At 42.9% G+C, this 22,206-nt stretch overlaps 1 protein-coding gene across 2 annotated transcripts in view; it reads left to right on the top strand.

Annotated features, from left to right (window-relative positions):
* LGR5 (leucine rich repeat containing G protein-coupled receptor 5) overlaps positions 2,010 to 22,206 on the top strand; it is a 128,602-nt gene continuing 108,405 nt past the window's right edge. Inside the window, exon 1 of one of the 2 annotated variants that reach the window (XM_005679712.3) lies at positions 2,010 to 2,451. In XM_005679712.3, coding sequence (XP_005679769.1) covers positions 2,240 to 2,451 — 212 coding nt within the window. In that variant the 5' untranslated portion in view covers positions 2,010 to 2,239. The remainder of the gene's footprint in view (positions 2,452 to 22,206) is intronic. The other variant, XM_013963635.2, reaches the window with a different exon arrangement.

The following is a 22,206-nucleotide window of genomic DNA, read 5'->3' on the forward strand; positions in this document are numbered from 1 at the left end:
ATAAAGTTGGGAAAGCAAAACACATGTGCATTCAAGAAAATTTTAGGGCTCAGTTGTGTGATATTTAGAAGATACACTTTCAGTGAGATTCCTAGAATTTCTGTGCAGTCTGTGATCTTCCTTAGACTGCAAGCTCCATGGAAGAGAGGTAACTGGGCCACTGTTGTATCACAACTGTAGCTGTTCTACAAAGATTTGTTGCTTGATGACTAATATAGACTATGGTTACAGAAGGTTTTACAGAAAAAGTAAGTCTTGAATTGCTTTCTTACAAAATAAGTAATCTGGGGCTAAGTTTTTTTTAAGGGAAAGAAAATGAGTAATCAGTAGGCGTTCTATAAATGTGGAAGGAATGGCTAGGAGAAGCAAGAATAAAAAAATTAGCAAAGGCGGACTGGATAAAGAAGGTCTATCACAGCATTGTTAATCAGTTATACTCCAATATAAAATTAAAATTAAAAAAAAAAACAAGCAGAGGTACAGTAGTGGTCGTGATGTGCAAAGAGACAAGTGAAGGACCGAGAAAGAAGTAGGCCCTGCACTGATATCCAGAAACCAGGGTTCACTCACAGTTTTCAGCAGCCATTGTCAAATGTTCCCAAATCTCTGGGCTGCAATGTCTTTATTTGCAAAATGAAGAGGATGGGGTATATACAAAGCTTAGCCACTCTCTCCTTCCATCCAATCCAAGGACTCAAGAACTCGCTAATGATGAGATTCATGATAGAAAAGAGCATGTTCGGAATACTGACTTAGGTCCAGGAATCTAGATATTTTTTAAAGTTCCACAGGACGTCAGCCAGGTTTGCAGACCACTTCTTAAACAAAGGAGAGTAAATACACTTAATGACAAAAATCTTTCCAGCTGTAAAATTCAGAAGTTTATATGGGAAACTCAGCAGGATGAACTAAGTGGGAGAAGGCTGAGAGGCCTTCAAAGCCATAAGCGTTCTCCCTCTTCATGAAACCAGCAGGCATTGTGCCCAGAGTGAAAACTGTGCATCTTTGTGAGTTAAGTGGCAGGCTTGGGCCGTAACATTTTCAGCCACTCACTGGGGTCCGCAGACGTGGATGGGCTCTGCACCGAGGCCTTCTCCCAGGAAAGCCCTGCGTCCTTGCCCTCCTTGCTCCGGCAGGTTCACTGCAGGTCGCTTTTGAAGCGTATGAGAGGTCGCAGTTTGCGCTGACAATGGTTCTCACATCTGGGCGGGACCGCACTTATTTAGAAACCCCGGGACACTTTAGGATGAAAAGGCAGCCGAACAAAAGCAAACATCTGTCCCGCACTGCGGCACTAAAGGTGACTTCCAGAGGATCCTAACTCACTTTTTTTAAAAGTCACTTGCACATCTAACCCCATGGGTTAGACAACATTGGAGTGCTTGCTCACGAGCTATATTTATTTAGCGATTAGCCCAGCGTTTCGATTTTAGGGCAAAAGGCGAGCCAGATCGGGCGGCTTGAGTTAAGGATCAAAAAGGTCACCCATCTTTTGCCTGGAGTCGCTTGCCTCCTTACCCCGTTAGTGTGACTATTTTTCTGGATTGGATTTTTTTTCCCCCCCTTAGGTACTCCATGTAGCCCCTTCATTCTCGGAAGTGGGCTTTGGGGAAGCGTGCAGCATCCTTCGGCCCCTGCGTGTCCGTCTGTACCCGTCTGAAGCAGGTCCCTTTCGGCTCTCGGCCCCGGGCGGCGCGCACGCCCGAGAGAATGGAGGCAGCCGGGGTCGGGAGGGAACGGGGTCGCGGGTCCCTCACGAGGTGCGGAGCGCCGGGATCCGCGCCGGGGAGGCAGAGCCGGAGCGCTGAGGACTCCGCTGCACCGCGCGCCGCCAGCCGCCTCCCGCCGCGGAGCCGGGGAGGGAGGGAGGGGGTCGGAGGAGGGCGCGGGGCCGGGCGGGGGCCGCCAGGCGGCCCGGCTGCGCTGACGTCACCGGGCGCGCGATTCGGGCTGGAGCGCTTTAAAACAGGAGCGTGCGAGCGGAGATGCTGCTCCGCACCGAGCAGGCCGCCGGCAGCAGCAGCGCTCACGGCCCCTGCAGCGGCCGCAGCCAGGGCCGCTCCTGGACCCCGCGCGGCGGCAGGGACCCGGCAGGGCCCCGGGGCGCTTCTCCTTGGCGGCCCCGCGCTGCCCGCGCCCGCGGAGCCGCAGAAGCCCGCAGAGCTGCGCCTGGCGCGCCACGGTCTGCAGCCCGGCCGACCCTCCCCTCTCGCCGCCGAGGTCCCGCTGCCCGGGCACCATGGACACCTCCTCGGTCGGCGTTCTCCTGTCCTTGCCGGTCCTGCTGCAGCTGGCGGCCGGGGGCGGCTCGCCCAGGCCCGGCACGCTGCTGCGGGGGTGCCCCGCGCACTGTCAGTGCGAGCCGGACGGCAGGATGCTGCTCAGGGTGGACTGCTCAGACCTGGGGCTTTCGGAGCTGCCCTCCAACCTCAGTGTCTTCACTTCCTACCTGTAAGTGCGCCCCGGCTCTGCTTCGGGAAGCGAGCAGAGGGAGGGAGGCAGGCGGGCCCTCCACCCGTCTTTGGGGCTCTTCGGCTCCCGCGTGCTGTGGAGGGGGCGGACGAGGATGCCAAGGGCGGCTTGGTCAGGCGTGTTTGGGCCCCTGGGAAACACACGTGTCTTGGGGTAGCGCGCCGACACTTTCTGGGCCCTGCAGAGAAACGGCGGCTCCAAGTGCAACCCTGGGGAAAGCGCTGGTGCGCTGCAGCTTTGCGGTCCACATCTAGGCAGGTCGCCGCGCGAGTTCCTCCGACTGCAGGCATTTGTCTGCGATGTGAACATCTGTGCCCCTGAAGCTGGAACCCAAGGGCAGGCTGCCCAATTTGTCCCTGCCCCAACCTCCGCCTCCTTGTCCTGTCACGTTCCGCGAAGAGATGGGCTGGAAAACGTTTCCCCAAAGGAGAACTGCAACTTGTCCAGCTCAAAAGGAACTTACTCTTCATCCTTTGCGCTGTCGCGTGATGTAACCTTTTTCTGTTCCGTTCTGTTCTTTCTACCCCTTCCACCCCCCTTTTTTAAATGAAGTGATTAAAATGTGGCAACCACAAACCCCGATTAGAGCTGCCAGAACGTTATCTTTACCTTTGGCTGCCCGAGCCGCCCTTTGAAGTGCCCGCCGCCACTTTGTAATCTTTAACCATCTCCTCCTCCCGGGGAGGAAAGGGAAGTGGGTTTAAGGCGGCGGAGCGGGTAAACAGCGGCGCCCACACCCAAGTGGAGACCTGAAGCTCTCTGGCATCCCTCGGGGATCCTACCACCCCGTCTCCCACCCCCACCCCACCCCCGTCCCCCATCACAGCCTCCAAAGCCCCAGTTGCGGAGACGAGGCAGCGGCTCGTTTCTTAATTTTGTCTCCGGAAAATCCAGGCCTGGAGGGTAACAGGTGGCTGGGTGGATGAGATGACCCAAGGGGACCCCGATTTTTGGGAACCGAGGCGACAACTGTCCATCTCCCCATCTGAGGCTCGCTTCCTTCGGGCAGAGAGACTAGGGTTGGGACCACTCGGGGAAAGAGGCACTCGTGACCGCAAGGCTACACGTCTGGGCTTTAACTCCAGGCCCGCCGGTGAACCCACCCCAAACCCTGGCAGTCCCAGTTTCGGCTTCTCTGATGTACCTTGGCAGGAGCGAACTGGAATGTTTGTGAGCTCGGTCTTCCCTCTGTTTAGTTGTTTTCTGGAGGGAAGAAACATGAAGAGGCTTGCACAACGCTTTGCACTAGATAGTGATTCTTTTTCTAGAGACAGAGTGAGGGAAAAAAAATTCTTTTTTGCTTGCTTTGATTTTGTGTTGAAAGGGAGGGATTATCCTGCTAGATTTTAGTATTAGTAGGTGGCAGTTCCCCTCCTCACCTACCATAAAACTATTTTGGCTGCTTTCCTTATCTGAAAAGATTATAGAATTAATCTATTTCCCCACAAGGTTTCCCTTCAGTGGCACTTATTGCGTGATGCAGTGATATTTTTGCAGCAATGGAAATCCACTCCCCTAAGTGATCATTCTCTTAAGAATTCACATTTCCTCCTCCTAAACAGCTCTCTGTACTACAAAGCAGTCCGTACTACTTACCTCCAGTCTCTGGATTTAACTGCTAAGTTTAGTGTTTCAGGAATCACATATTCTTCTGCGTGGTGCATTTCTGTTAGTGGTTGGCAGTTGCATTCAAGAGCCTAGAACTGCTCTTGCCCGTCATCCTGAAGAAACTAGTTATATACGAGGGAGGTGTGCAATCCCCTCAAACTCTATGTAAACCATACAGTTGTTAGAAAACTCCTTAAGCATACGGAAAATAAATGTCAGGACTTTTTCTTTTCCTCTCATTTATTAGGCTTCTGTTACTAAAAGTTGGCATAAAATACCACTTCCAGTCATTTCCCTCATACCTCAAATGCATTTAACTGCTTCTTCCGTGTGCTGGGCAGATCTGACTGCCACTGTTTGCTATCTGGCTATCATTATAGATACTCCCTCAGAGTTAAGATACCATTAGGAAGGTAATTGTCAGCTTTCTCTGTGCTGTTGATGACAGCCTATATCTGGCCTAAAGTGAAATTTCTCAGTGTTTTATATATTATTAAAACCCAACATGTCTGTGAAAAAAAAGTGTCACAGTGAATGCCAAATACTTGTATCTAATGGTTAACTTTTCAGGGAATGTGAGGGCTAAATGTAGAAATCAACCCTGAAGTAAATAACCAGACTGATACTGTCCATAATAAGCAATTTTAGAATCTGGTCTCCATATCTAAGACATAATGCCTGAGGCCCCTGGATGCTCTGGCTTAGTGGCTTGAGGGGTTTGGGGCTTGAGGGGTTTGTTTTGACAACCTCAGGAACTCTGCTGACAGGAAGTGCAGACGGTGCCCTCTTTTGGTTACACCTAGCATTAAGTGACCATTTCTCCTTCGCTTGTGCACTCACACCCTGAATGAGAAATCTTTATTTATTCATATCTGAATAAATAAGCTTGTATTTTACTGGTTATATTATTTTAAGAGATGACTTCTTTTTGCTCTTGAAAAGAAACATGAAGTTATAGCCCGGCTCCATGGAGGGCCCAGTGGTAATGAAGCTCTGATGAGAAAGTTACTGTGTGCAAAGACTAACGTGAGTGAGAGGCCATACTACTATCTCTTATTGTTTGTACTAAGTTAGCACCATTTCTCTGAGTCAAAATGTTATCTCTTAATCTTCCTCCCCTCCCTAGAAGAGAACAAGCATTCCATTTTCTTCAAACAGCTTGATGATGGCAAGTTGCAGCTGTACACATTTGGCAAATAGATTTGCCACAATCTGATAACTGGCTAGTCCAACCCATAGGTAAGGAAAGTTTCCTAAACCTCTTTATAGGAGGTTAGAGTTATTTTTGTACAGTTTTATGATCTTTCTTCCCTAGAAAAGCTAAACGTTAAGCCAGTCCAAACATTAATATTAACTCTCTTTTCTTACTGAACTGCATTCTCCAGTGAATCTGTAATTGGGCCACTGAACATGCGTGGTAGAAGCACTGGAAATTTTCAGCCTTAACCTCTCTCTCTTATTCTCTCTTCCACTAATTATGTTCACCTAGCAGAAAATAAGGAACACACCAAGATTAAGACATAAAAACAGACAATAACTGTTTCCAGTGTTTAATACATCTCAACCTACCAGTAGTGATCTGTCAGAAATGAAGTAGTTCTAGTATCTAATCTTATAGATAAGTTGTTTCAATGCATCAAATTGGACATTTTTGCTAATAGGGTCTTAGAAATAAGCTCGTGTACTACTTTGATGTATCTTTCATCCAGTTAGTGTAGTATCCAAATAGAAAACTAAATCCTAATGAACTTCCTAATGTAGTAAATGTACTTTTCTTGAACAGTCATTTTATTTTTAAATGAAAACTGAGTTTTTTCCTGCAATTGCTTAAAAACATGAACATTTCAGCCACAGGCAAATACATGTCACATGAAACAAAGTTATCAGGAGAAAGAATTCTTTTTTAATTTTATCAATTTGGTTACTTTTCTATATGTAACTTCCTAACAAAATTTAATTTTACACACAATTGGTAAAACTAGTTTTAATAAAAACCAATCAAAAACCTCGGTTATAACCAATTAGCGACGGCCCTGGTATCATACATGTATTCAAAGCATTTAATATACACTTTCAAATTTAAAGAAACTTTTCAGAATCTTCCATGAAAATTGTTTAATATGTTTCTACTTCCCTTCAAGCAAAGAAAACTATTGTAAATGAAGGAAATTTTTGTACTTTAGAGATGGTTGCAAAAGCCTTAATTGTTACAACAGTCTTAAAATTTAGGTCAGTTGCAAACTATAGTGTGCTCTACAACATACTTGCAAAATTCATTAAAAATATAATGATATCAGTGACTTTTCTGCATTGTAATATTCTTTCTTTTTCTCCAGGATGTCTGGGTTTTCCTAGTAGTGTTTTTGTTATGGGGGATAATTACTGAAACTAGTTGAATGAGTTAGTCTGAGTGATTTTTTTTTTTTTGAGATAGTGTTTCTAATTCAAGCAATCTTAATGGTATAGATTTACAAAAAAAAATTTTACTGACTATGTTCAGCACATACATGGCAAAGTTTGTGTGACAATACTGAATTTTTACATATAACTAGCATAATCTTCGCTCAGATCTTCAATCCTTTCTCTCTTTAAATATTTTCTTCAAAGTAAAGGTGGAGTTCTGATCAGCAACAAAAGTGGCAATCACAAATGAGTTATTAATAGAAGACGAATCAAAAACTAACCTTTGTAATTAAATAAAAGTATATTTTAATAATGAAACCATTCCTACTTGGATGTGCTTGAAAAAGCTTAGAAACACAAAACTAGTCTGTAATTTCTCAAAGTCAAGTTTTGAACTGTTTGATAGTTTTTAATTCCCAAAGTATGTAACTGTCAAAGGTATAGACATAATACCCAAGCAAACAATTAGCTGTCATAAATTAAAAGACATTGTAGAATATTTACAGTTTTAAACTGGCACCTAATATCTACTTACTTTAATAAAACATTTTTATATTTCTTCTATTGAATTTATACATGGGAGTCGTTTTAGCTATAAATTTAAGTATGTTTCCCATTAAACCAAATCGTATATCATAAGTTAGAAATGAAAAACAGTAGTGGGCACTGCATTGAACAATTTTGTCAAGTAATTCTCTTGGTTTTATTCACTTATTTATATAAATTTAGAATAATGCTAAACAGAACATTTCCTTGTGAACACCCCACAAGTGGATATTTCTGATAAACTGAATTCTTCATGAGAAGGCAAATTCCTTCCTAGGAGATTCAACGTCCTCACTCCTGTCGCAATGTTTCACTTTATACAGTCTCATTTTGTAGTAGAAAGATGAATCAGACTGGCATTGGAGTCATTTGATTACTGGCATTTGATTACTTATCAAAAATAACAAGCTGGTAATTTAGTCCTATTGCTATTTTTTAGTATCTTAGAATTTCGTTTGTTAAATTACCCATGAATTCCAACCTACTACAACTCTTTGATTCCCAGATTCTATCAGCTGCAATCCACAGTTTTATTCAGTCATCATAGATACCAACTATATGTTCAGTTTCACCCATGGAATTCCTTAGCTATGGGAAAAGGAGACACTGCGTAGGCTATGAGGTGGAATGTTTCATAAATATCTTCTTAATACAAAATTATTTTGTTTCTCCATAGATGACATAGTAGGAAGCAGGTTCATTTCTGAAATCTCTGGCATTTTTTCCCACTTCTTCAAGTTGATTTTTTTTTTTTTTTTTTGCACTGAGTCCAGTGGAAATATCTTATTTGAAAATAGTAGGTAAAAGAATGTTAATCATTTGATTTCAAAAAAATGGAATAATGTTATCTAGTAGTAATACTAAAAGATGGTTAACAGGGTGTTCGAATTAGAAGGTTAAATTTTTTAATTAAAAAATATTTAATTTTAATTGAGATATAATTGATCTATAATATTAGTGTCAGGTGTACAACGTAATGATTCAAATTTGTATCAAATCATGATATGATAGCCATAGTAAGTCTGGCTAGCATCCATTAACCACACACTGGGTTAACTAAATATTTTTAAGATGCTTTGGAAGCAGGAGTCCTTTCTCATATCCTCATTCTCAATATATAAGATGAATTGACACGTCATTTATTTGATAAGATGACACATTATTTATTTGATTCAGAATGGAGAATTAGTTCAAGTTTTTATCTATTCAATATTTAAATCTCAATGTTTAGTATGGGTCAGGAAGCTGGAATTTACTTTGAACGTATGCAAAAGAACCATCAATTGTCCATGAAACCATCTTCCTTAAAATCAGATGGATTAATTCTCCAGGAGGTAATGATGTGCTCTCTTTCCTTCAGGGTTTATCTTCCTCCCTAGACTGTGAGCTCCTCCAGGCTAGGAAATTTTTCACTTTATTTCCCAACTGCTCAGACCAGTACCTGGCAATTAAGGGATGTTCAGTAAATACTTGAGGAGAAGGCAATGGTACCCCACTCCAGTACTCTTGCCTGGAAAATCCTATGGACAGAGGAGCCTGGTAGGCTGCAGCCCACGGGGTCACACAGAGTCGGACACGACTAAAGTGACTTAGCAGCAGCTGTAAATACTCATAATGTTGAATTGAATAGAATTGGCTTAACCAGCTGCTGAAATCCTAATGGCTAAAAGGGCTCAGAGAAAGATGACAATTGTCTGCAAGTAACAGAACAACACAAATCTGCTGGTATCCCACAATTGCAGCTCAGCCCCCTTGGAAATATAGTTAAATTCTGCTTATCTTAAATGATGCTATGAGTTGTTTAACAGACAGACCAGAATTTACATGTCTAAATTACTTTATTATTATAATATGACAGCTGACATTTATATTATTCTTTCTGAGTGCCCGGCATTATGGGGCTACTTTACTCAATCCCATGCCCCTCAACAACCTTTTGACACAGGTACTATTCTCATACCTGTCTCGAGTGGCCTGTTAGCTTATTGCAAAACTATTTCCAAGGCTCAACATGTTTTAGGGCCTCTTTGAAATTATCTTTAGGGCTAGCTTATCAGAAAACAAGGAAACCATCCTTCTAATGTTTAGTTATGCCTCACAGTAATTGTAATTAGTGCTGAAATATTTCAGCACATTTTTCTTCTTAGGAACATAACTTATGAAGCCCTTATATGAGAAATATTTCTTCAAGGAATCCTAGGAAATGTAGTCTTCGGTTTTTGATAAGATGAGAATAATATTATATAGCTTAGAGCCAATATGTTAAGTTTAGTAGCTACCTTTTCCTATATCCACAGAAACTATTTCTCTGGTCTCCAAGTCAAAGATAAATTGTGGTGGTGCCCAAGTATTATAAAGAGTGATCAACTGACTAATAACTTCCAAGTTGAAAATGAAACTCTTTTTTTCTGTGACCAGATCTATGCATCAAATAAAGTAGCTAACTTCTTTGAAACTATTTCTCAATTCCGAGAGAGATGAGAGAGGTATATCCATAGAGCTGATTCACTTTGCTGTGCAGTAGGAGCTAACACAATATTGCAAAGCAACTGTATTCCAATAAAAATTAATTTTTTTAAAAGAGACATGAACTTTCTTAATAGGCCAATTTTATTTAAGTTTGTGTTTACCTTCAAAACTGATAAGATGAATTGAGACATCATTTATTTGGTTCAGAATAGAGAATTATTTCAAGGTTTTATCTACTTGTAAGCTCACTTGTAAGATCACTATGTAAGCTCTGCATGGTTTAACAATTAAGCCAGTGAGACAGACTTCTGTGTAAATTAGAAATCTGGATAAGGCAGAGAAAAGTCCCTTCCTTCAAACAAAGAAGAACTGAACTATCCATTTAGTTTCTTCAGTCCTTCAGTTCATTTGCTGCTATAAACCTGTGTGTTAATCATTTATTATATTACAAAGTCGACATGAAAAACCAATAGTTGACCAATTAATTATAAAGCATATTCAGCATAAAGAACACCTCCTCAAGTAAGAACTGATGTTTAGAAAATTTAGGTTACTTTGAGATACAGTCTTTAAAAACTCTTAAAACAGTATGCTTGACGTCAGTTTTCTATGAACAATAACAATTTTAGAATTATAGCAGATACAAACTACTTATATACTACCTATAAGATAGGTAAGCAACAAGATCCTACTGAATAGCATGGGAGCTATATTCAGTATCTTGTAATAAACCATAATGGAAAAGAATATGGAAAAGCATGTATATGTAAAAATTTATTCAGCAATCCCTAATTGTCAAGTGTCTCGTTTTTAACATATGCACATTTTTCCACGTTCATTTTGTCCTTCTTTGCTACAGGAGTTTGACCTCACCTTCTAACAGAGACTGTGATGGTCAAGGAGAAAGAAAGCCATCTCACATGCATGTTACACACACACACACACACACACACACACACACACACACACACACACACACACACACACACACACACACACAGCAACACTCCAATAAGAAACAGTTTCCTTTGTGCCACTTGCTCGGTGGAATGGGTGGAAATGATACACATTGACATGGCATGGCAGTGGAGGGCCAGCCCTTTTCAGGGGAGAGAAGAGGAGCTGCCTGTGAAGGCACCTTCAGTTCACTTCAGAAGCTGAAATGCAGAAGACAATTGTCCTGGCAATGGGAGCCCAGCTCCAGCTGAGAACGCGTGCTCTGAGCTGACCTTGCTCATCAGCCTGCCAGCTGAGATTAAGCTTTCCTCAAGTGGTCCCTTGTTAGTCCAGCCTTTTCCCCAGTGTTGCTCATCTTTCACTACTGGAAGCCAAGTGTTTCAAACTGTTACTCAATTTTGCAGCCAAATTCCTTTATTTTCTCCTCCACCTCCTCTTCTGCCCTCTCTCTGTCTGTCTCTCTCTCTCACACACATACACACCAAATGATGACTAACCTTACATGCATGCTTTCCTTTCCAAAGTCCGCATTAAGAAGAGGATCTAAGAATTTTTGTTTCTCTAAAAAAAAAAAAAACTAGTAAATATTCTTGTGCTCCTTTTTTTTCTTTTTTTGAAACCTTGATTAAGTAGAACAGGGACCTCTACAAAAGATGGCTCTGCAAAAATAACCTTCCTTTGATCAAAAAAGCCACAAAAGTGTACTTCTCAGGAAAGTACAAAACCACACATGATCTCAAGTGGAAAAAATATAAAGAATTTGCTGAATTTTTAACCTTAGCACATAACAAAGATATTATTTTAAAGTTGGTTGGTTAATGTGGGCTGTGTTAGAACTTTCATTGTGTTGTGTTTGGGTTTACCCAATGTTATTTTAATGAGTTTATTGGTTCGACACACAAAACACCACATGGCGCTTAAAGGTTTTAGGTTATAAATTTTCTTGTGAGGCACTTACTTGAAGGAACTCTTACATAATCCATTGGTCTTTAAATCTATCAGCATAAAAATAACCTTTCACTTTTTACGTACATAAAAGATTATTTAGCTATAAAAACCAAATAAAAATTTCCATGGAAGGAGCTCCTTAATCATCTGTTATGTGTATAAATTAAGGTTTTCACCATAAGCATTTATTTCTCTGTGAGTGTTGAATGACTCTACAGGATGAGTTTGGAGTGTTCTAGTAAAGACTGAAAGAAGAAATCTCCCTCTTTATTTTCTCTGATTTCCTGTCCTGAAGGGACCCTTAGACCTGCCTGCATTTGGCCATGGATGTACTCTATAATTAGTGGTGTTAACTGCCCAATAGAGTAAAACCTAGAAAAAAATAGCAAGAGAGATGGAAAGAATAAGTGGGGAAATCAGCCACTCAAAGAAGCAACCCAGACAGAACAGAGAGAGACAGCAAGCCCCAAACAGACATTCAGCCTCAGATGGTACCCTTCCCTCGGGTTTCTCTTGATGCTTCTCCATCCCTCTCTATCAGATAGTATCAGAGGAGGACTGAAGGGCACATCTCCCTTAATGCAGACACTCTTCCCCACCAGGATTGCAATCTACAAGATGAAGGGAAGTTTAGGAAGATGAATCTTGGGGATTAAAGTTATCAACCCTAAGCGCACCAAAATTGGGGTCTTTGATTTTAAATTGAGGAAGCCACATTGCTGTTGCTTTGGTGGGAGACCTGAACTCACTGAAACCCCCACACCCCAGCAGCTGTTGTTCTCTGGGGCTCTGTGCAGTGGAGTCCAGGAGGAAGTTCAAGATCTTTTTTTCACTGAGTCTTCAAGCTCGAGTAACAAAAGGAAATCCCAGTTGAACCAGATTCTCCCAGGGTGTAAGCCAATCTCATTTGAAGATCTCAGAAGTTTTAGCAACATGATTAACTGACAGGATCCACCTTCCACCCTGAAGCTGCTGACCTTGAGCATAAAGTCCACTGTCCCAAGGTCTTGTAACAGTAAGAAGTGTCAGATGGATACAGTCTGGTCCTGAATAACTATTACATAGTAATTTGAAGCCCCCTTTGCCTTAGCAGGAGGAACTCCTCAGAACACAGTTAATTGTATAAAGGGTAAAGAAAGGCTGATTTGGGGAGATTTATATTAAGTACGGTAAAATTAATTCAGAGGTTGAGCTAACTACATTTAGAGTAAGTTCTACTGTAAAGAATTAAAAGGATTAATCTTTTATCCACAAATTACCAGAATTACTAAGCTGTATACCTAAGGTCACATTACATAGGGCAAAACTGAAATTTAATCATGATTGCTAGAGTATTACCCTAATTGCCGAAATAAACAGAATTAAAATCACTTGGATGGATTGCAGAGGTTTTTGAGGAGTCAAAAGCTATATCTAACCATAGGCTTTAGAATAAAAAGACCTTCAGTTCAGTTCAGTTCAGTCGCTCAGTCGTGTCCGACTCTTTGCGACCCCATGAATTGCAGCACACCAGGCCTCCCTGTCCATCACCAACTCCCGGAGTTCACACAAATTCACATCCATCGAGTCAGTGATGCCATCCAGCCATCTCATCCTCTGTCGTCCCCTTCTCCTGCCCCCAATCCCTCCCAGCATCAGAGTCTTTTCCAATGAGTCAACCCTTGGCATGAGGTGGCCAAAGTACTAGAGTTTCAGCATTAGCATCATTCCTTCCAAAGAACACCCAGGACTGATCTCCTTTAGAATGGACTGGTTGGATCTCCTTGCAGTCCAAGGGACTCTCAAGAGTCTTCTCCAACACCACAGTTCAAAACCATCAGTTCTTCAGCGCTCAGCTCTCTTCACAGTCCAACTCTCACATCCATACACAACTACTGGAAAAACCACAGGACCTTAAAGTTGCCCTAATCCAACACCTTCGTTTTCACAGATGATGAAATTCATGTTCATAAGAGATAAACAGCATGCCCCAAATCACATAGCTGGTAAAGACGGGATTAGAACCCAGGTCTCCCAGAAACTTCAGTTGAATGATTCTTTTTTTCACGTTTTTGCGCCAACGCCAGATACCCAGGTGAATTCTAAATACTCCATTAGTTCTCTGGATGTTGCCAAGTATCCTGTTGTTTAGGCATGATATATGTTCATTTCTAGGTGTGTGCTGGAATCTTAACCCAATAAAATTTTGTTGCGTTACAGACACAGATAAAGTTCTCTCTCACCTAAAAATCTGTATGGCAGAGAGAAACAAACGTTTAATTTGAGGAATAAACAATGTCCCAAGTTTCAGTTCATGGTCAGTAAACATGTCTTTATTGTCATTTAAATTTCACTTGGGATTTTAATTTGACCAAATTCAGGTTGCCTTCATATTTGTCCTGCCTGTTCCCTTTCTCCTCTAGCCCCAAATTCAGGTTCTCCTGGTTTTTGTGTGGATAACTGTTGCAGTCTCCTTTGCTGGTTTGCATAGAGCCCCACAACACACACGTACTCCCTGCCACCCCATGAGTTTGTCCAGGAGGCAAGTCTGTTCATGTCCCCCTTCCATTCAGTCCTTTAGTGGTTTCCCGTGGCTTTCACAGTAAAGTTTAACTCCTTAGTTTAACCTACAGAATCACCATGTCGCGCCTCATCCCCCACCGACAGCCTGTTGCCAGCCCTCCCCTCTTCAGCCCCATGTCCTCTGGTCTCCAGCCATATCCAACTACATCCTGTCGTTTCCCTGTTTCAGACCTCCAGCTTCTCAGATGTGTCTGCCTCTGCTTGGAATGCCTTTCTTCTTCTTCATCTTCACAGCTTCTGTGAGTCTTCCCGTATTTAATTCAAGCATCACCTCCTCCAGTTTTCCGTGACCTGCCAGTCTCTGGGGCTTCCGCATCATGCTGAGCCCAGCCCTGTCCCAGCACGCATCTCTCGTGATTACCGTGCTCGATCTGTTCTCACTACTGGACTCCATATACCCCTTGATTCTCTTAGAACAAAGAAGAAAGGAGTCTCCCTGGATTAGAACAGACTCTCTATGTACCAACCATGGCCTTCATTTTCTGTATTTTATGATGGCTTGTTATCTTGGGCCCTTGCATACCCAGGAGGGACAGAAGGGCTATCTAATCCTGGTGATAGCAGCAGCAACTCCCCTGTAAGTGTGCCTTTCATGTGCAAACCAAGCAACGCAAGCCCACACCCCACCACCTTCTTTATCAGGCTCTTGCAGGGATTTTACCCTCTAGGTCAATATTTCCTGCGCTAATCCCCCCGGGCCAGGTACCAGATAACTCGGGGCCGCAGCTACACCTTGAGCCTGACTGATATTATTCAAACTAGCCGATTTCAAGTCTGCTTATCCTGCTCACTCTTCCCATGGGAACCACAATAAAGGCTCTAGCCCCCGCTTTCTTCCCTCTCCTTCTGTCACCCATGTGGTCCTGACCCGATATGTCCGCCTGCTCTTGGCAACGTGCATGCTAAGTTCCTTCCATCGTGTCTGACTCTGCGATGCTATGGACTGCAGCTCGCTAGGCTCCTCTGTCCATGGGATTCACCAGGAAGGATTGGAGTGGGTTGCCATGTCCTCCTAGAGGGGATCTTCCCGACCCAGGGATCGAACACACATCTCCTGTGTCTCCCACACTGCAGGTGGATTCTTTGCCCCTGAGCGACGGGGAGAAGCCTGGCAACTGTGAATGACAAGCTGTCTTTTGCTAGCAGTCATCTTGAATTCTAGGGGCGACACCATACCTGAATAACACAAAAACCTACATCTCCAAACCCCTTTGCCCTTGCACGCCTGTGCCTAGTCAGCTTCAGAAGCAGCTGCGGCTGCGGTGCACTTGAGGGAGAGTCGGCCCAGTTTTCTCTCTCTAGGGGACCCGCCTAGTGTTTATTCCCTTAAACACTGCATAGGGCTTGTCTGTCATCCCTGCCTAAGGTGCCGCCAAATGTGTAACAGGGAGATGAGCTGATAGAATCTCCGGTATAATCTTATAATGTGGTGACCAGGAAATCCTTCCCTCTAAACTTGGCAGACTTCATTGTTTGTAAATTCCCAAGACAGAAAAAAAAAAAAAAATCAGAAAGTGCTCTTTAGGAGAGACTTCCCTGGTGACCCAGTGGCTGGGACTCCAAGTCTCCAGTGCAGGGAGCCTGGGTTCAGTCCCCGGTCAGGACCCCACATGCCGCAGCCAAAGATTCCGCCTGCTACAGCGAAGATGGAGGGTCCCAAGTGCTGCAACTAAGACCTGGCGCAGCTGAATGAATAAAATGTTTTTTGCAGTGCTTTTTAACACTCTTACTGCCAGCGTTTTCATATGAGTCTCATAAAAGTTATGAATACCCCTATTTTAGAAATGAGAACATCTTTTGACAAAGCTCACAGCCTCATCTTGAATAACCTTAGCAGCTTACTCCGGATCTCAGTTTTCTCATCTGTAAATTGGCAACGATAATGGCATTTACCTCACTGAATTGTTGTGACTGCTGGTAAACTAACATATGTAAAAATTTCCCATAGTACCTCCCATGTGGCGTGTGCATAAAACATTAGTGCTGTTGGTTTTGTTGGTCACAGTGGTATAGTTGGTGTAACACTAAACCCATGTTTTTCAAATATGCAGGGTCGCCTCTTATTATTATCCACCCCCCCAAAAAAACAGCTGTCCATGGGCCTAAAATGTTACAAAGGTAACTGCAGTTTCCATTAAACAATATTTTAATGTTAAAAACAAAGAGAAGAACAAGGTGCCTACTAGATACAAGAGTAGGGGAAGCTTGAAATGAATAAGACATCACCACCACCTGTTCAGGTAAAAGACTTCTATGTATGTATGTATCTATGTATTTGGCTGTGCCGAGTCTTAAGCAGTATTCACGATCTTCAGTTGGCAGCATGTGAGATCTAGTTCTCCGACCATGGACTGAATCCGGCCCCCGCACTGGGAGCTTTCAGTCTTAGCCACTGGACCACCAGGAAAGTCCCCAAGTAAAAAGATACTAACTTTCAGCTCCGATTTTTTGTATCAAATAGATAAAAGATTCCGTGTATTGCATGGCGTCCCTATTTTCACGGGTGTGTGAGTGCTGTAGACCCTGCAGGAGCCTCCGGGTGGGCCATTGAATGCAGGCTTCGTCACAGATGTGAGCACGTGGCCCAGTGTGAGGGGGGCACTCCTCCAACACGATGTCATGGATGGCAATTCGTGGTCCTGGGTTTGAGTTGCTTTTATCTTCTTCCTTCTTGTCACCCATCCTCCCAATTTTCCCTGAGTATGTGGGGGAAATGGAGTTTGATAACTTCTTGGACGTTCAGAAGCTCACATCCCAGCAGTGGTCTTGCTGTGGCAGAAGGGGAGAAATGATGGACGCAGGGGACTTGGAGGAGAGGGGGAGCCCAGCCTTTTCTCAGAGCCAAAGACGCACTCAGGGGAAAAACAAATTGTCAACACAACGGACGTGGAGTTTTTTAATATTAACAACTGAAAAAATAAGTCCATTCTGAAGGAGACCAACCCTGGGATTTCTTTGGAAGGAATGATGCTAAAGCTGAAGCTTCAGTACTTTGGCCACCTCACGCGAAGAGTTGACTCATTGGAAAAGACTCTGATGCTGGGAGGGATTGGGGGCAGGAGGAGAAGGGGACGACCGAGGATGAGATGGCTGGATGGCATCACGGACTCGATGGACGTGAGTCTGAGTGAACTCCGGGAGTTGGTGATGGACAGGGAGGCCTGGTGTGCTGCGATTCATGGGGTCGCAAAGAGTCAGACACGACTGAGCGACTGAAATGAACTGAACTGAACTGAAGGAGATAAAAGCTGATTTAAGGAATATGCTTGTCTACCTGAAATTATCTTCAATAGAGTTGAACTTTCATGAGGAATTTCAGTAGTTGTCTTTGGTGAAGAAGCAATTTGTTCAGTGCAATTAATTGCAGGAAGGATCTTTGCAGTCAGTGATGACAATGAGACTAAAATTATTTCTTGGGGACTCTTGGATACCAGTGATGTGAATCTGGGAGTGAGGGAGGGACTCAAGGTTAAATAGGGGGTCAGAGCACCACCAAGCTTGTATTTAAGCAGGAGGCCTCTGGAATTAGGCCCAGTGATCCGCAGCAGGGAGAGGAGATGGGCGATGGTGGAAGGTTACTGGACCAGAGAGTCTTTAACTTTGCTGGATGAGCCCATGTCTCCATGTCTCCAGATGCTTGGTACCCCTCTGCAGAAGAAGCAAGCTGCTTTACCCCTGACCAGTGAAATTAAGAGAGCAGGTCTGAAAAGAAAAAGGGAAATCTCACCTGTAGGAATACTTTTCTCTCTTACAATATGTGAAAAGATGATTCTGGAATTCTCGAGTATTTTGCAGCCCCAAAGCCAAAACGAGAGGGAATTTCAGACAGACCCTACGTGTTATCTAGCAGCACAGATTGGAGACGTGGGATCCATCAGCCCAGCTTCATTAAGCAGTTCGAATAATCACTAAACCAAGGGGGATTAGAAGGCAGCGAAACTTGAACAATTTCAAATGAAATGTCAGAAGGGTCTATATCTTAGGTAAAGTAGGTAAAGCAAAGTTCTTTAGGTGGAGGGGGAATAAGAAGAAAGTGACAGTCCAGAGGAAACTGTGGCAAATAAGAAAAGAGTTTTTAAAGTGGTGATGTTCCCAAATGATTCAGTGGTAAAGAATCTGCCTGCAGTGCAGCAGCCACAAGAGACACAGGTTTGATCCCTGGGTCAGGAAGATCCCCTGGAGAAGGAAATGGCAACCCACTCCAGGATTATTGTCAGGAAAATCGCATGGACAAAGCAGCCTGGTGGGCTACAGTCCATGGGATCACAAAGAATCGGACACAACTGAACTCCCAAACATGCACATGCAAGAGAGACTCAAAGGTGAATTGCAGGATCACAAGGAAGTGAGACCAGAGGACGGGCTGCCCAGTGTTGCAGAGACCCTGGCTACTGTCTCTGCTGTGAGGTTGACTCAGCCAAAGGGTAGCATTCGGTCCTTCAAGGGTCTATACACACACATATACACGGGTGCATCTATGCATTTATACAATGGACACTCATTTTGAAAACAACCTCCAAATCTCAAAATACATGTATCTGCTCTATCTAGAAGGCAACTGACACACCGCTAGGAGCTGGGAAATCGTAACATCACAGTGCAGCAAAACCAAAGAAAGCCAACCATAATTGGAAAAAACACATGTACCCCAATGTTCATTGCAGCACTATTTAAAATAGCTAGGACATGGAAGCAACTTAGATATCCATCAGCACATGAATGGATAAAGAGGCCATGGTACATATATACAGAGGAATATTACTCTGCCATAAAAAAGGAACTCATTTGAGTCAGTGTTAATGAGGTAGATGAACCTAAAGCCTATTATACAGAGGGAAGTAAGTCAGAAAGAGGAAAACGAATATCACATATTCATGCGTACAGATGGAATCTCGAAAGATGGTACTGATGAGCCTATTGCAGGGCAGCAGTGATGACACAGACAGGAGACAGACGTGCGGACACGGGGGGCAGGAGAGGAGGACGCATGGAGAGAGCAGCTCAGAAACACACACACTAACGTGCAAAGTAGAGAGACAATGGGAATGTGCTACATGACTCAGGGAACCCAAACCAGGCTCTGTGACAACCTAGAGGGGTTGGGTGGGTTGGGGGCTGGGAGGGAGGCTCTAGAGGGAGGGGACATATGTATATCTATGGCTTATCCATGATGTATGGCAGAAACCAACACGATACTGAAATTATCCTTCAATTAAAAATAAATTAAGGGAAAACACTCCTGAAGCCTGCAGAGGAGCAGTGCTCTAGATTATTAGTCTAGATCCATGGTTCCCAAGCTTGTCAACAGCTCAGCTTCATATGAGACCTCGTGGGAACTATCTCCAGGCCCAGATCACACACCAAGCTAAGCTCAATCAGAATCTCTAAGGGAAGAAGCTAGGCATTGGAATGATTTTTCACTCCCCAAGGCAAGCGGGAGGTTCCTACACACCCACAGTCAAAGCCATTTTTTGCAGCAAATCTGGGCTTCCCTCATAGCTCAGTCCATAAAGAATCTGCCTGCAATGCAGGAGACAGGGTTCGATTCCTAGGTCGGGAAGGTCCCCTGGTGAAGGAAGTGGCAACCCACTCCAGTATTCTGGACTGGAGAATCCTATGGACGGGGGAGCCTGTACAGTTCAGTCCATGTACAGTACAGTCCATGAGGTCGGTCACAAGAGTTGGACATGACTGAGTCACTTTTACTCACTCAAGGCAAATGCAACAGGCAGTCAATTTTGAGGACCCCTGGTCTAGGTCTAGCTAGCCCATTCATGAGCCATCGAATCTCCGTAAGAGGCAGAAGCTCGCTGCCTCAGTTTTCACATCTGTAGAGCAAGAGAAATGGGCACATCCTCAGAGCTTGCTCCTAGTTCGATCATTCTATGAATCCATCAGCTTGACATGTGAGGGTATTGTCCTAGGGCAGGTGTACCAGTTTTGCAGAAAATGGGAGGTTTCTACACACCCACAGTCAAGCCCATTTTGTGCAACAAATCTGGGAACATTGTTTACTCTCCCGCAGTGAGTGTTACTTAAAATGACTTTATTTGTTTTACAGTTTAGAGGGCCTCTGTAGGTAGCCTCAGGAGCCTATTCATTTCATTAACATTAAATCAACAAGCAGACCTTCTTTCTGCCTCTCTCAAGCAGGATTAATGGATTTTGGCATGATTTGTGCATCTACAGCAAAACCTCGTGCTGAGAGAGCTAGCAGGCTTGACTAATTCCCAGCAGTGCTAACTTCATAAACTTACTTTAAGCTTTTAACTTTGACTGAAGATTAAAGGTAATGACTTCACGCTGTTACATGTGAATGCATGATATTCAGGATGCATAGAAAAACTATACAAAATGACAAAGTATTTGATGAACTAACATTCTATGTGTTTGCATGCATATGTATGTGTATAGCTATATGGTTTATATGCTTATGAAAATACTCAATTCTATGATGTAAAAAAAAGATCTAAAACACTGAGATTCACCTAATAACCATTACACTAAACAGGGTATTGATAGATGCATATGTAAAGTGTGAGCATGAGAACCTGTAATTAGAATATCGTAAATACTCTAATAGAAGGCCCAGTGTTGTGAGAAGCTGTAACATGATGGACTGTTGACTATGAATAATTTTCTAAGAAGCAAAATGATTCTACTCTCTGAGACCAGTTATCACCTATAAAGAATCCTCCATACAACCACACTTATCCTTTTTTTCCTTCCAGACAGTCTTAAATTCAAAATTCAGAGAGGTCTGCATGAAGAAAAGAGAGAAAAGGGAAAAATACAATATTTCCAGCCCATCTGACAAGACTACATAAAAAGCTTTTGATCAAAGGGTCTTAAGTACACTTTACTGGTGTGACAAACAACATTTTTATCCCTTTATTAGATTTATTTTCTTCTGAAAACTGCAGTGACCAGGGTGTGGTTTGTGAAAGAAAGCTGGCAGGGTTGTGTTCTTTGATTCCTAATTAACACCTTCAGTCTCAAAGGAGAACCAGCAGAAATACCATCAAGTGTTGCAGCTGCGTCGTGATTCCGCTTGGTTGGTTTGCTAAAAGTCGGCTGGGCATCGGCAGCTGCAATAAAGAGAAAGCTCAATGGATGTTTTGTATTGTGCCCACTGAAGTGAGAGAAGGCAACCATTTTAATTTTCAAATGGGCAGCTGCAGAGGGAGATTTAAATGGAGCTAAATACAAGATTTACTGTTAATTTATAGTAAATAAACAAAGAAAATAAAATCCAATTTTCAAGTTTTTATGATCATATAGGAATTTTAGTGAGAAATTACAAACGATAATTTTGGCGCTTTTTAGCTACTGACTGGAGGAATTTGGCAACAAGGGATCACATTCATTATGAAAAATCAAAACAGGTTTTTGAAAAGAGCCAAACTTTTAGAAATTGACATCTCCACTTTGAGAGGTAAAAGTTTCCCTTTCCTGTCTTTGGTCATGTAACTCCTTCGTCCTACTTCATGGAAACCCTAAAATTCATTCAGATCAGAATTGAGTAAGATTCCCTATGCACACACCCCCACCTCACTTTTCTTTAAGAGCGTGGAGTTGAATTTTGGCTTGAGTAGGAAGGGGAATAAAGGAGGCATTTAACTCTGGTCAGATAAATCTCACTCACATTCAAAAATGCAATTAAGGAAATATGTAAATCTAGATGTTTCATCAAATGCTAGCTAAGGGGTGACTAGTTCTTTTCAAACACAATGACTGAACTAAAGAACTTTAGTGTCTGTGTAAGAACCATTGTCCAAGCTGCAGTCCCTGTTGGTAACAGAGCCCGGCCTGGCCGTGGGAAATACCTACATATTTGACACAGGCCCTATTTCTGAGAGAAAGGGGATGGAAGAGAAAGTATGGCGATTTTACTGTTGCATTCTAATCAGCCATGATCTGCCTAATTTGCTTTGATCAGGAAGATAAACTAATTTTTCTATGGGCTGGATAAAAGTAATTAGCAAGCCAAAGCTTTCATGTTATTTCAAAAGAGCTAAAGTAAAGAGGATCAGAAATTGTAATGGTGGGAGCTAAATACATCTTTTCGGTTCATCTGAGAGCATTGTTAGTTCAAAATAGAATACTGACACAAAAGAGGAACTCTGGCTAAAGATAGTTTCATGGACTGCACAACCATTGTAAATCCTGGAGCCTACAGTGCTATGTAACTAAACAGAATTACAAAGGGTGTTTTATAATTGGTATCTGTCATATAGCCCT

This window comes from Capra hircus, chromosome 5, assembly GCF_001704415.2.
Source record: "Capra hircus breed San Clemente chromosome 5, ASM170441v1, whole genome shotgun sequence".
NCBI classification, from domain to species: domain Eukaryota; kingdom Metazoa; phylum Chordata; class Mammalia; order Artiodactyla; family Bovidae; genus Capra; species Capra hircus.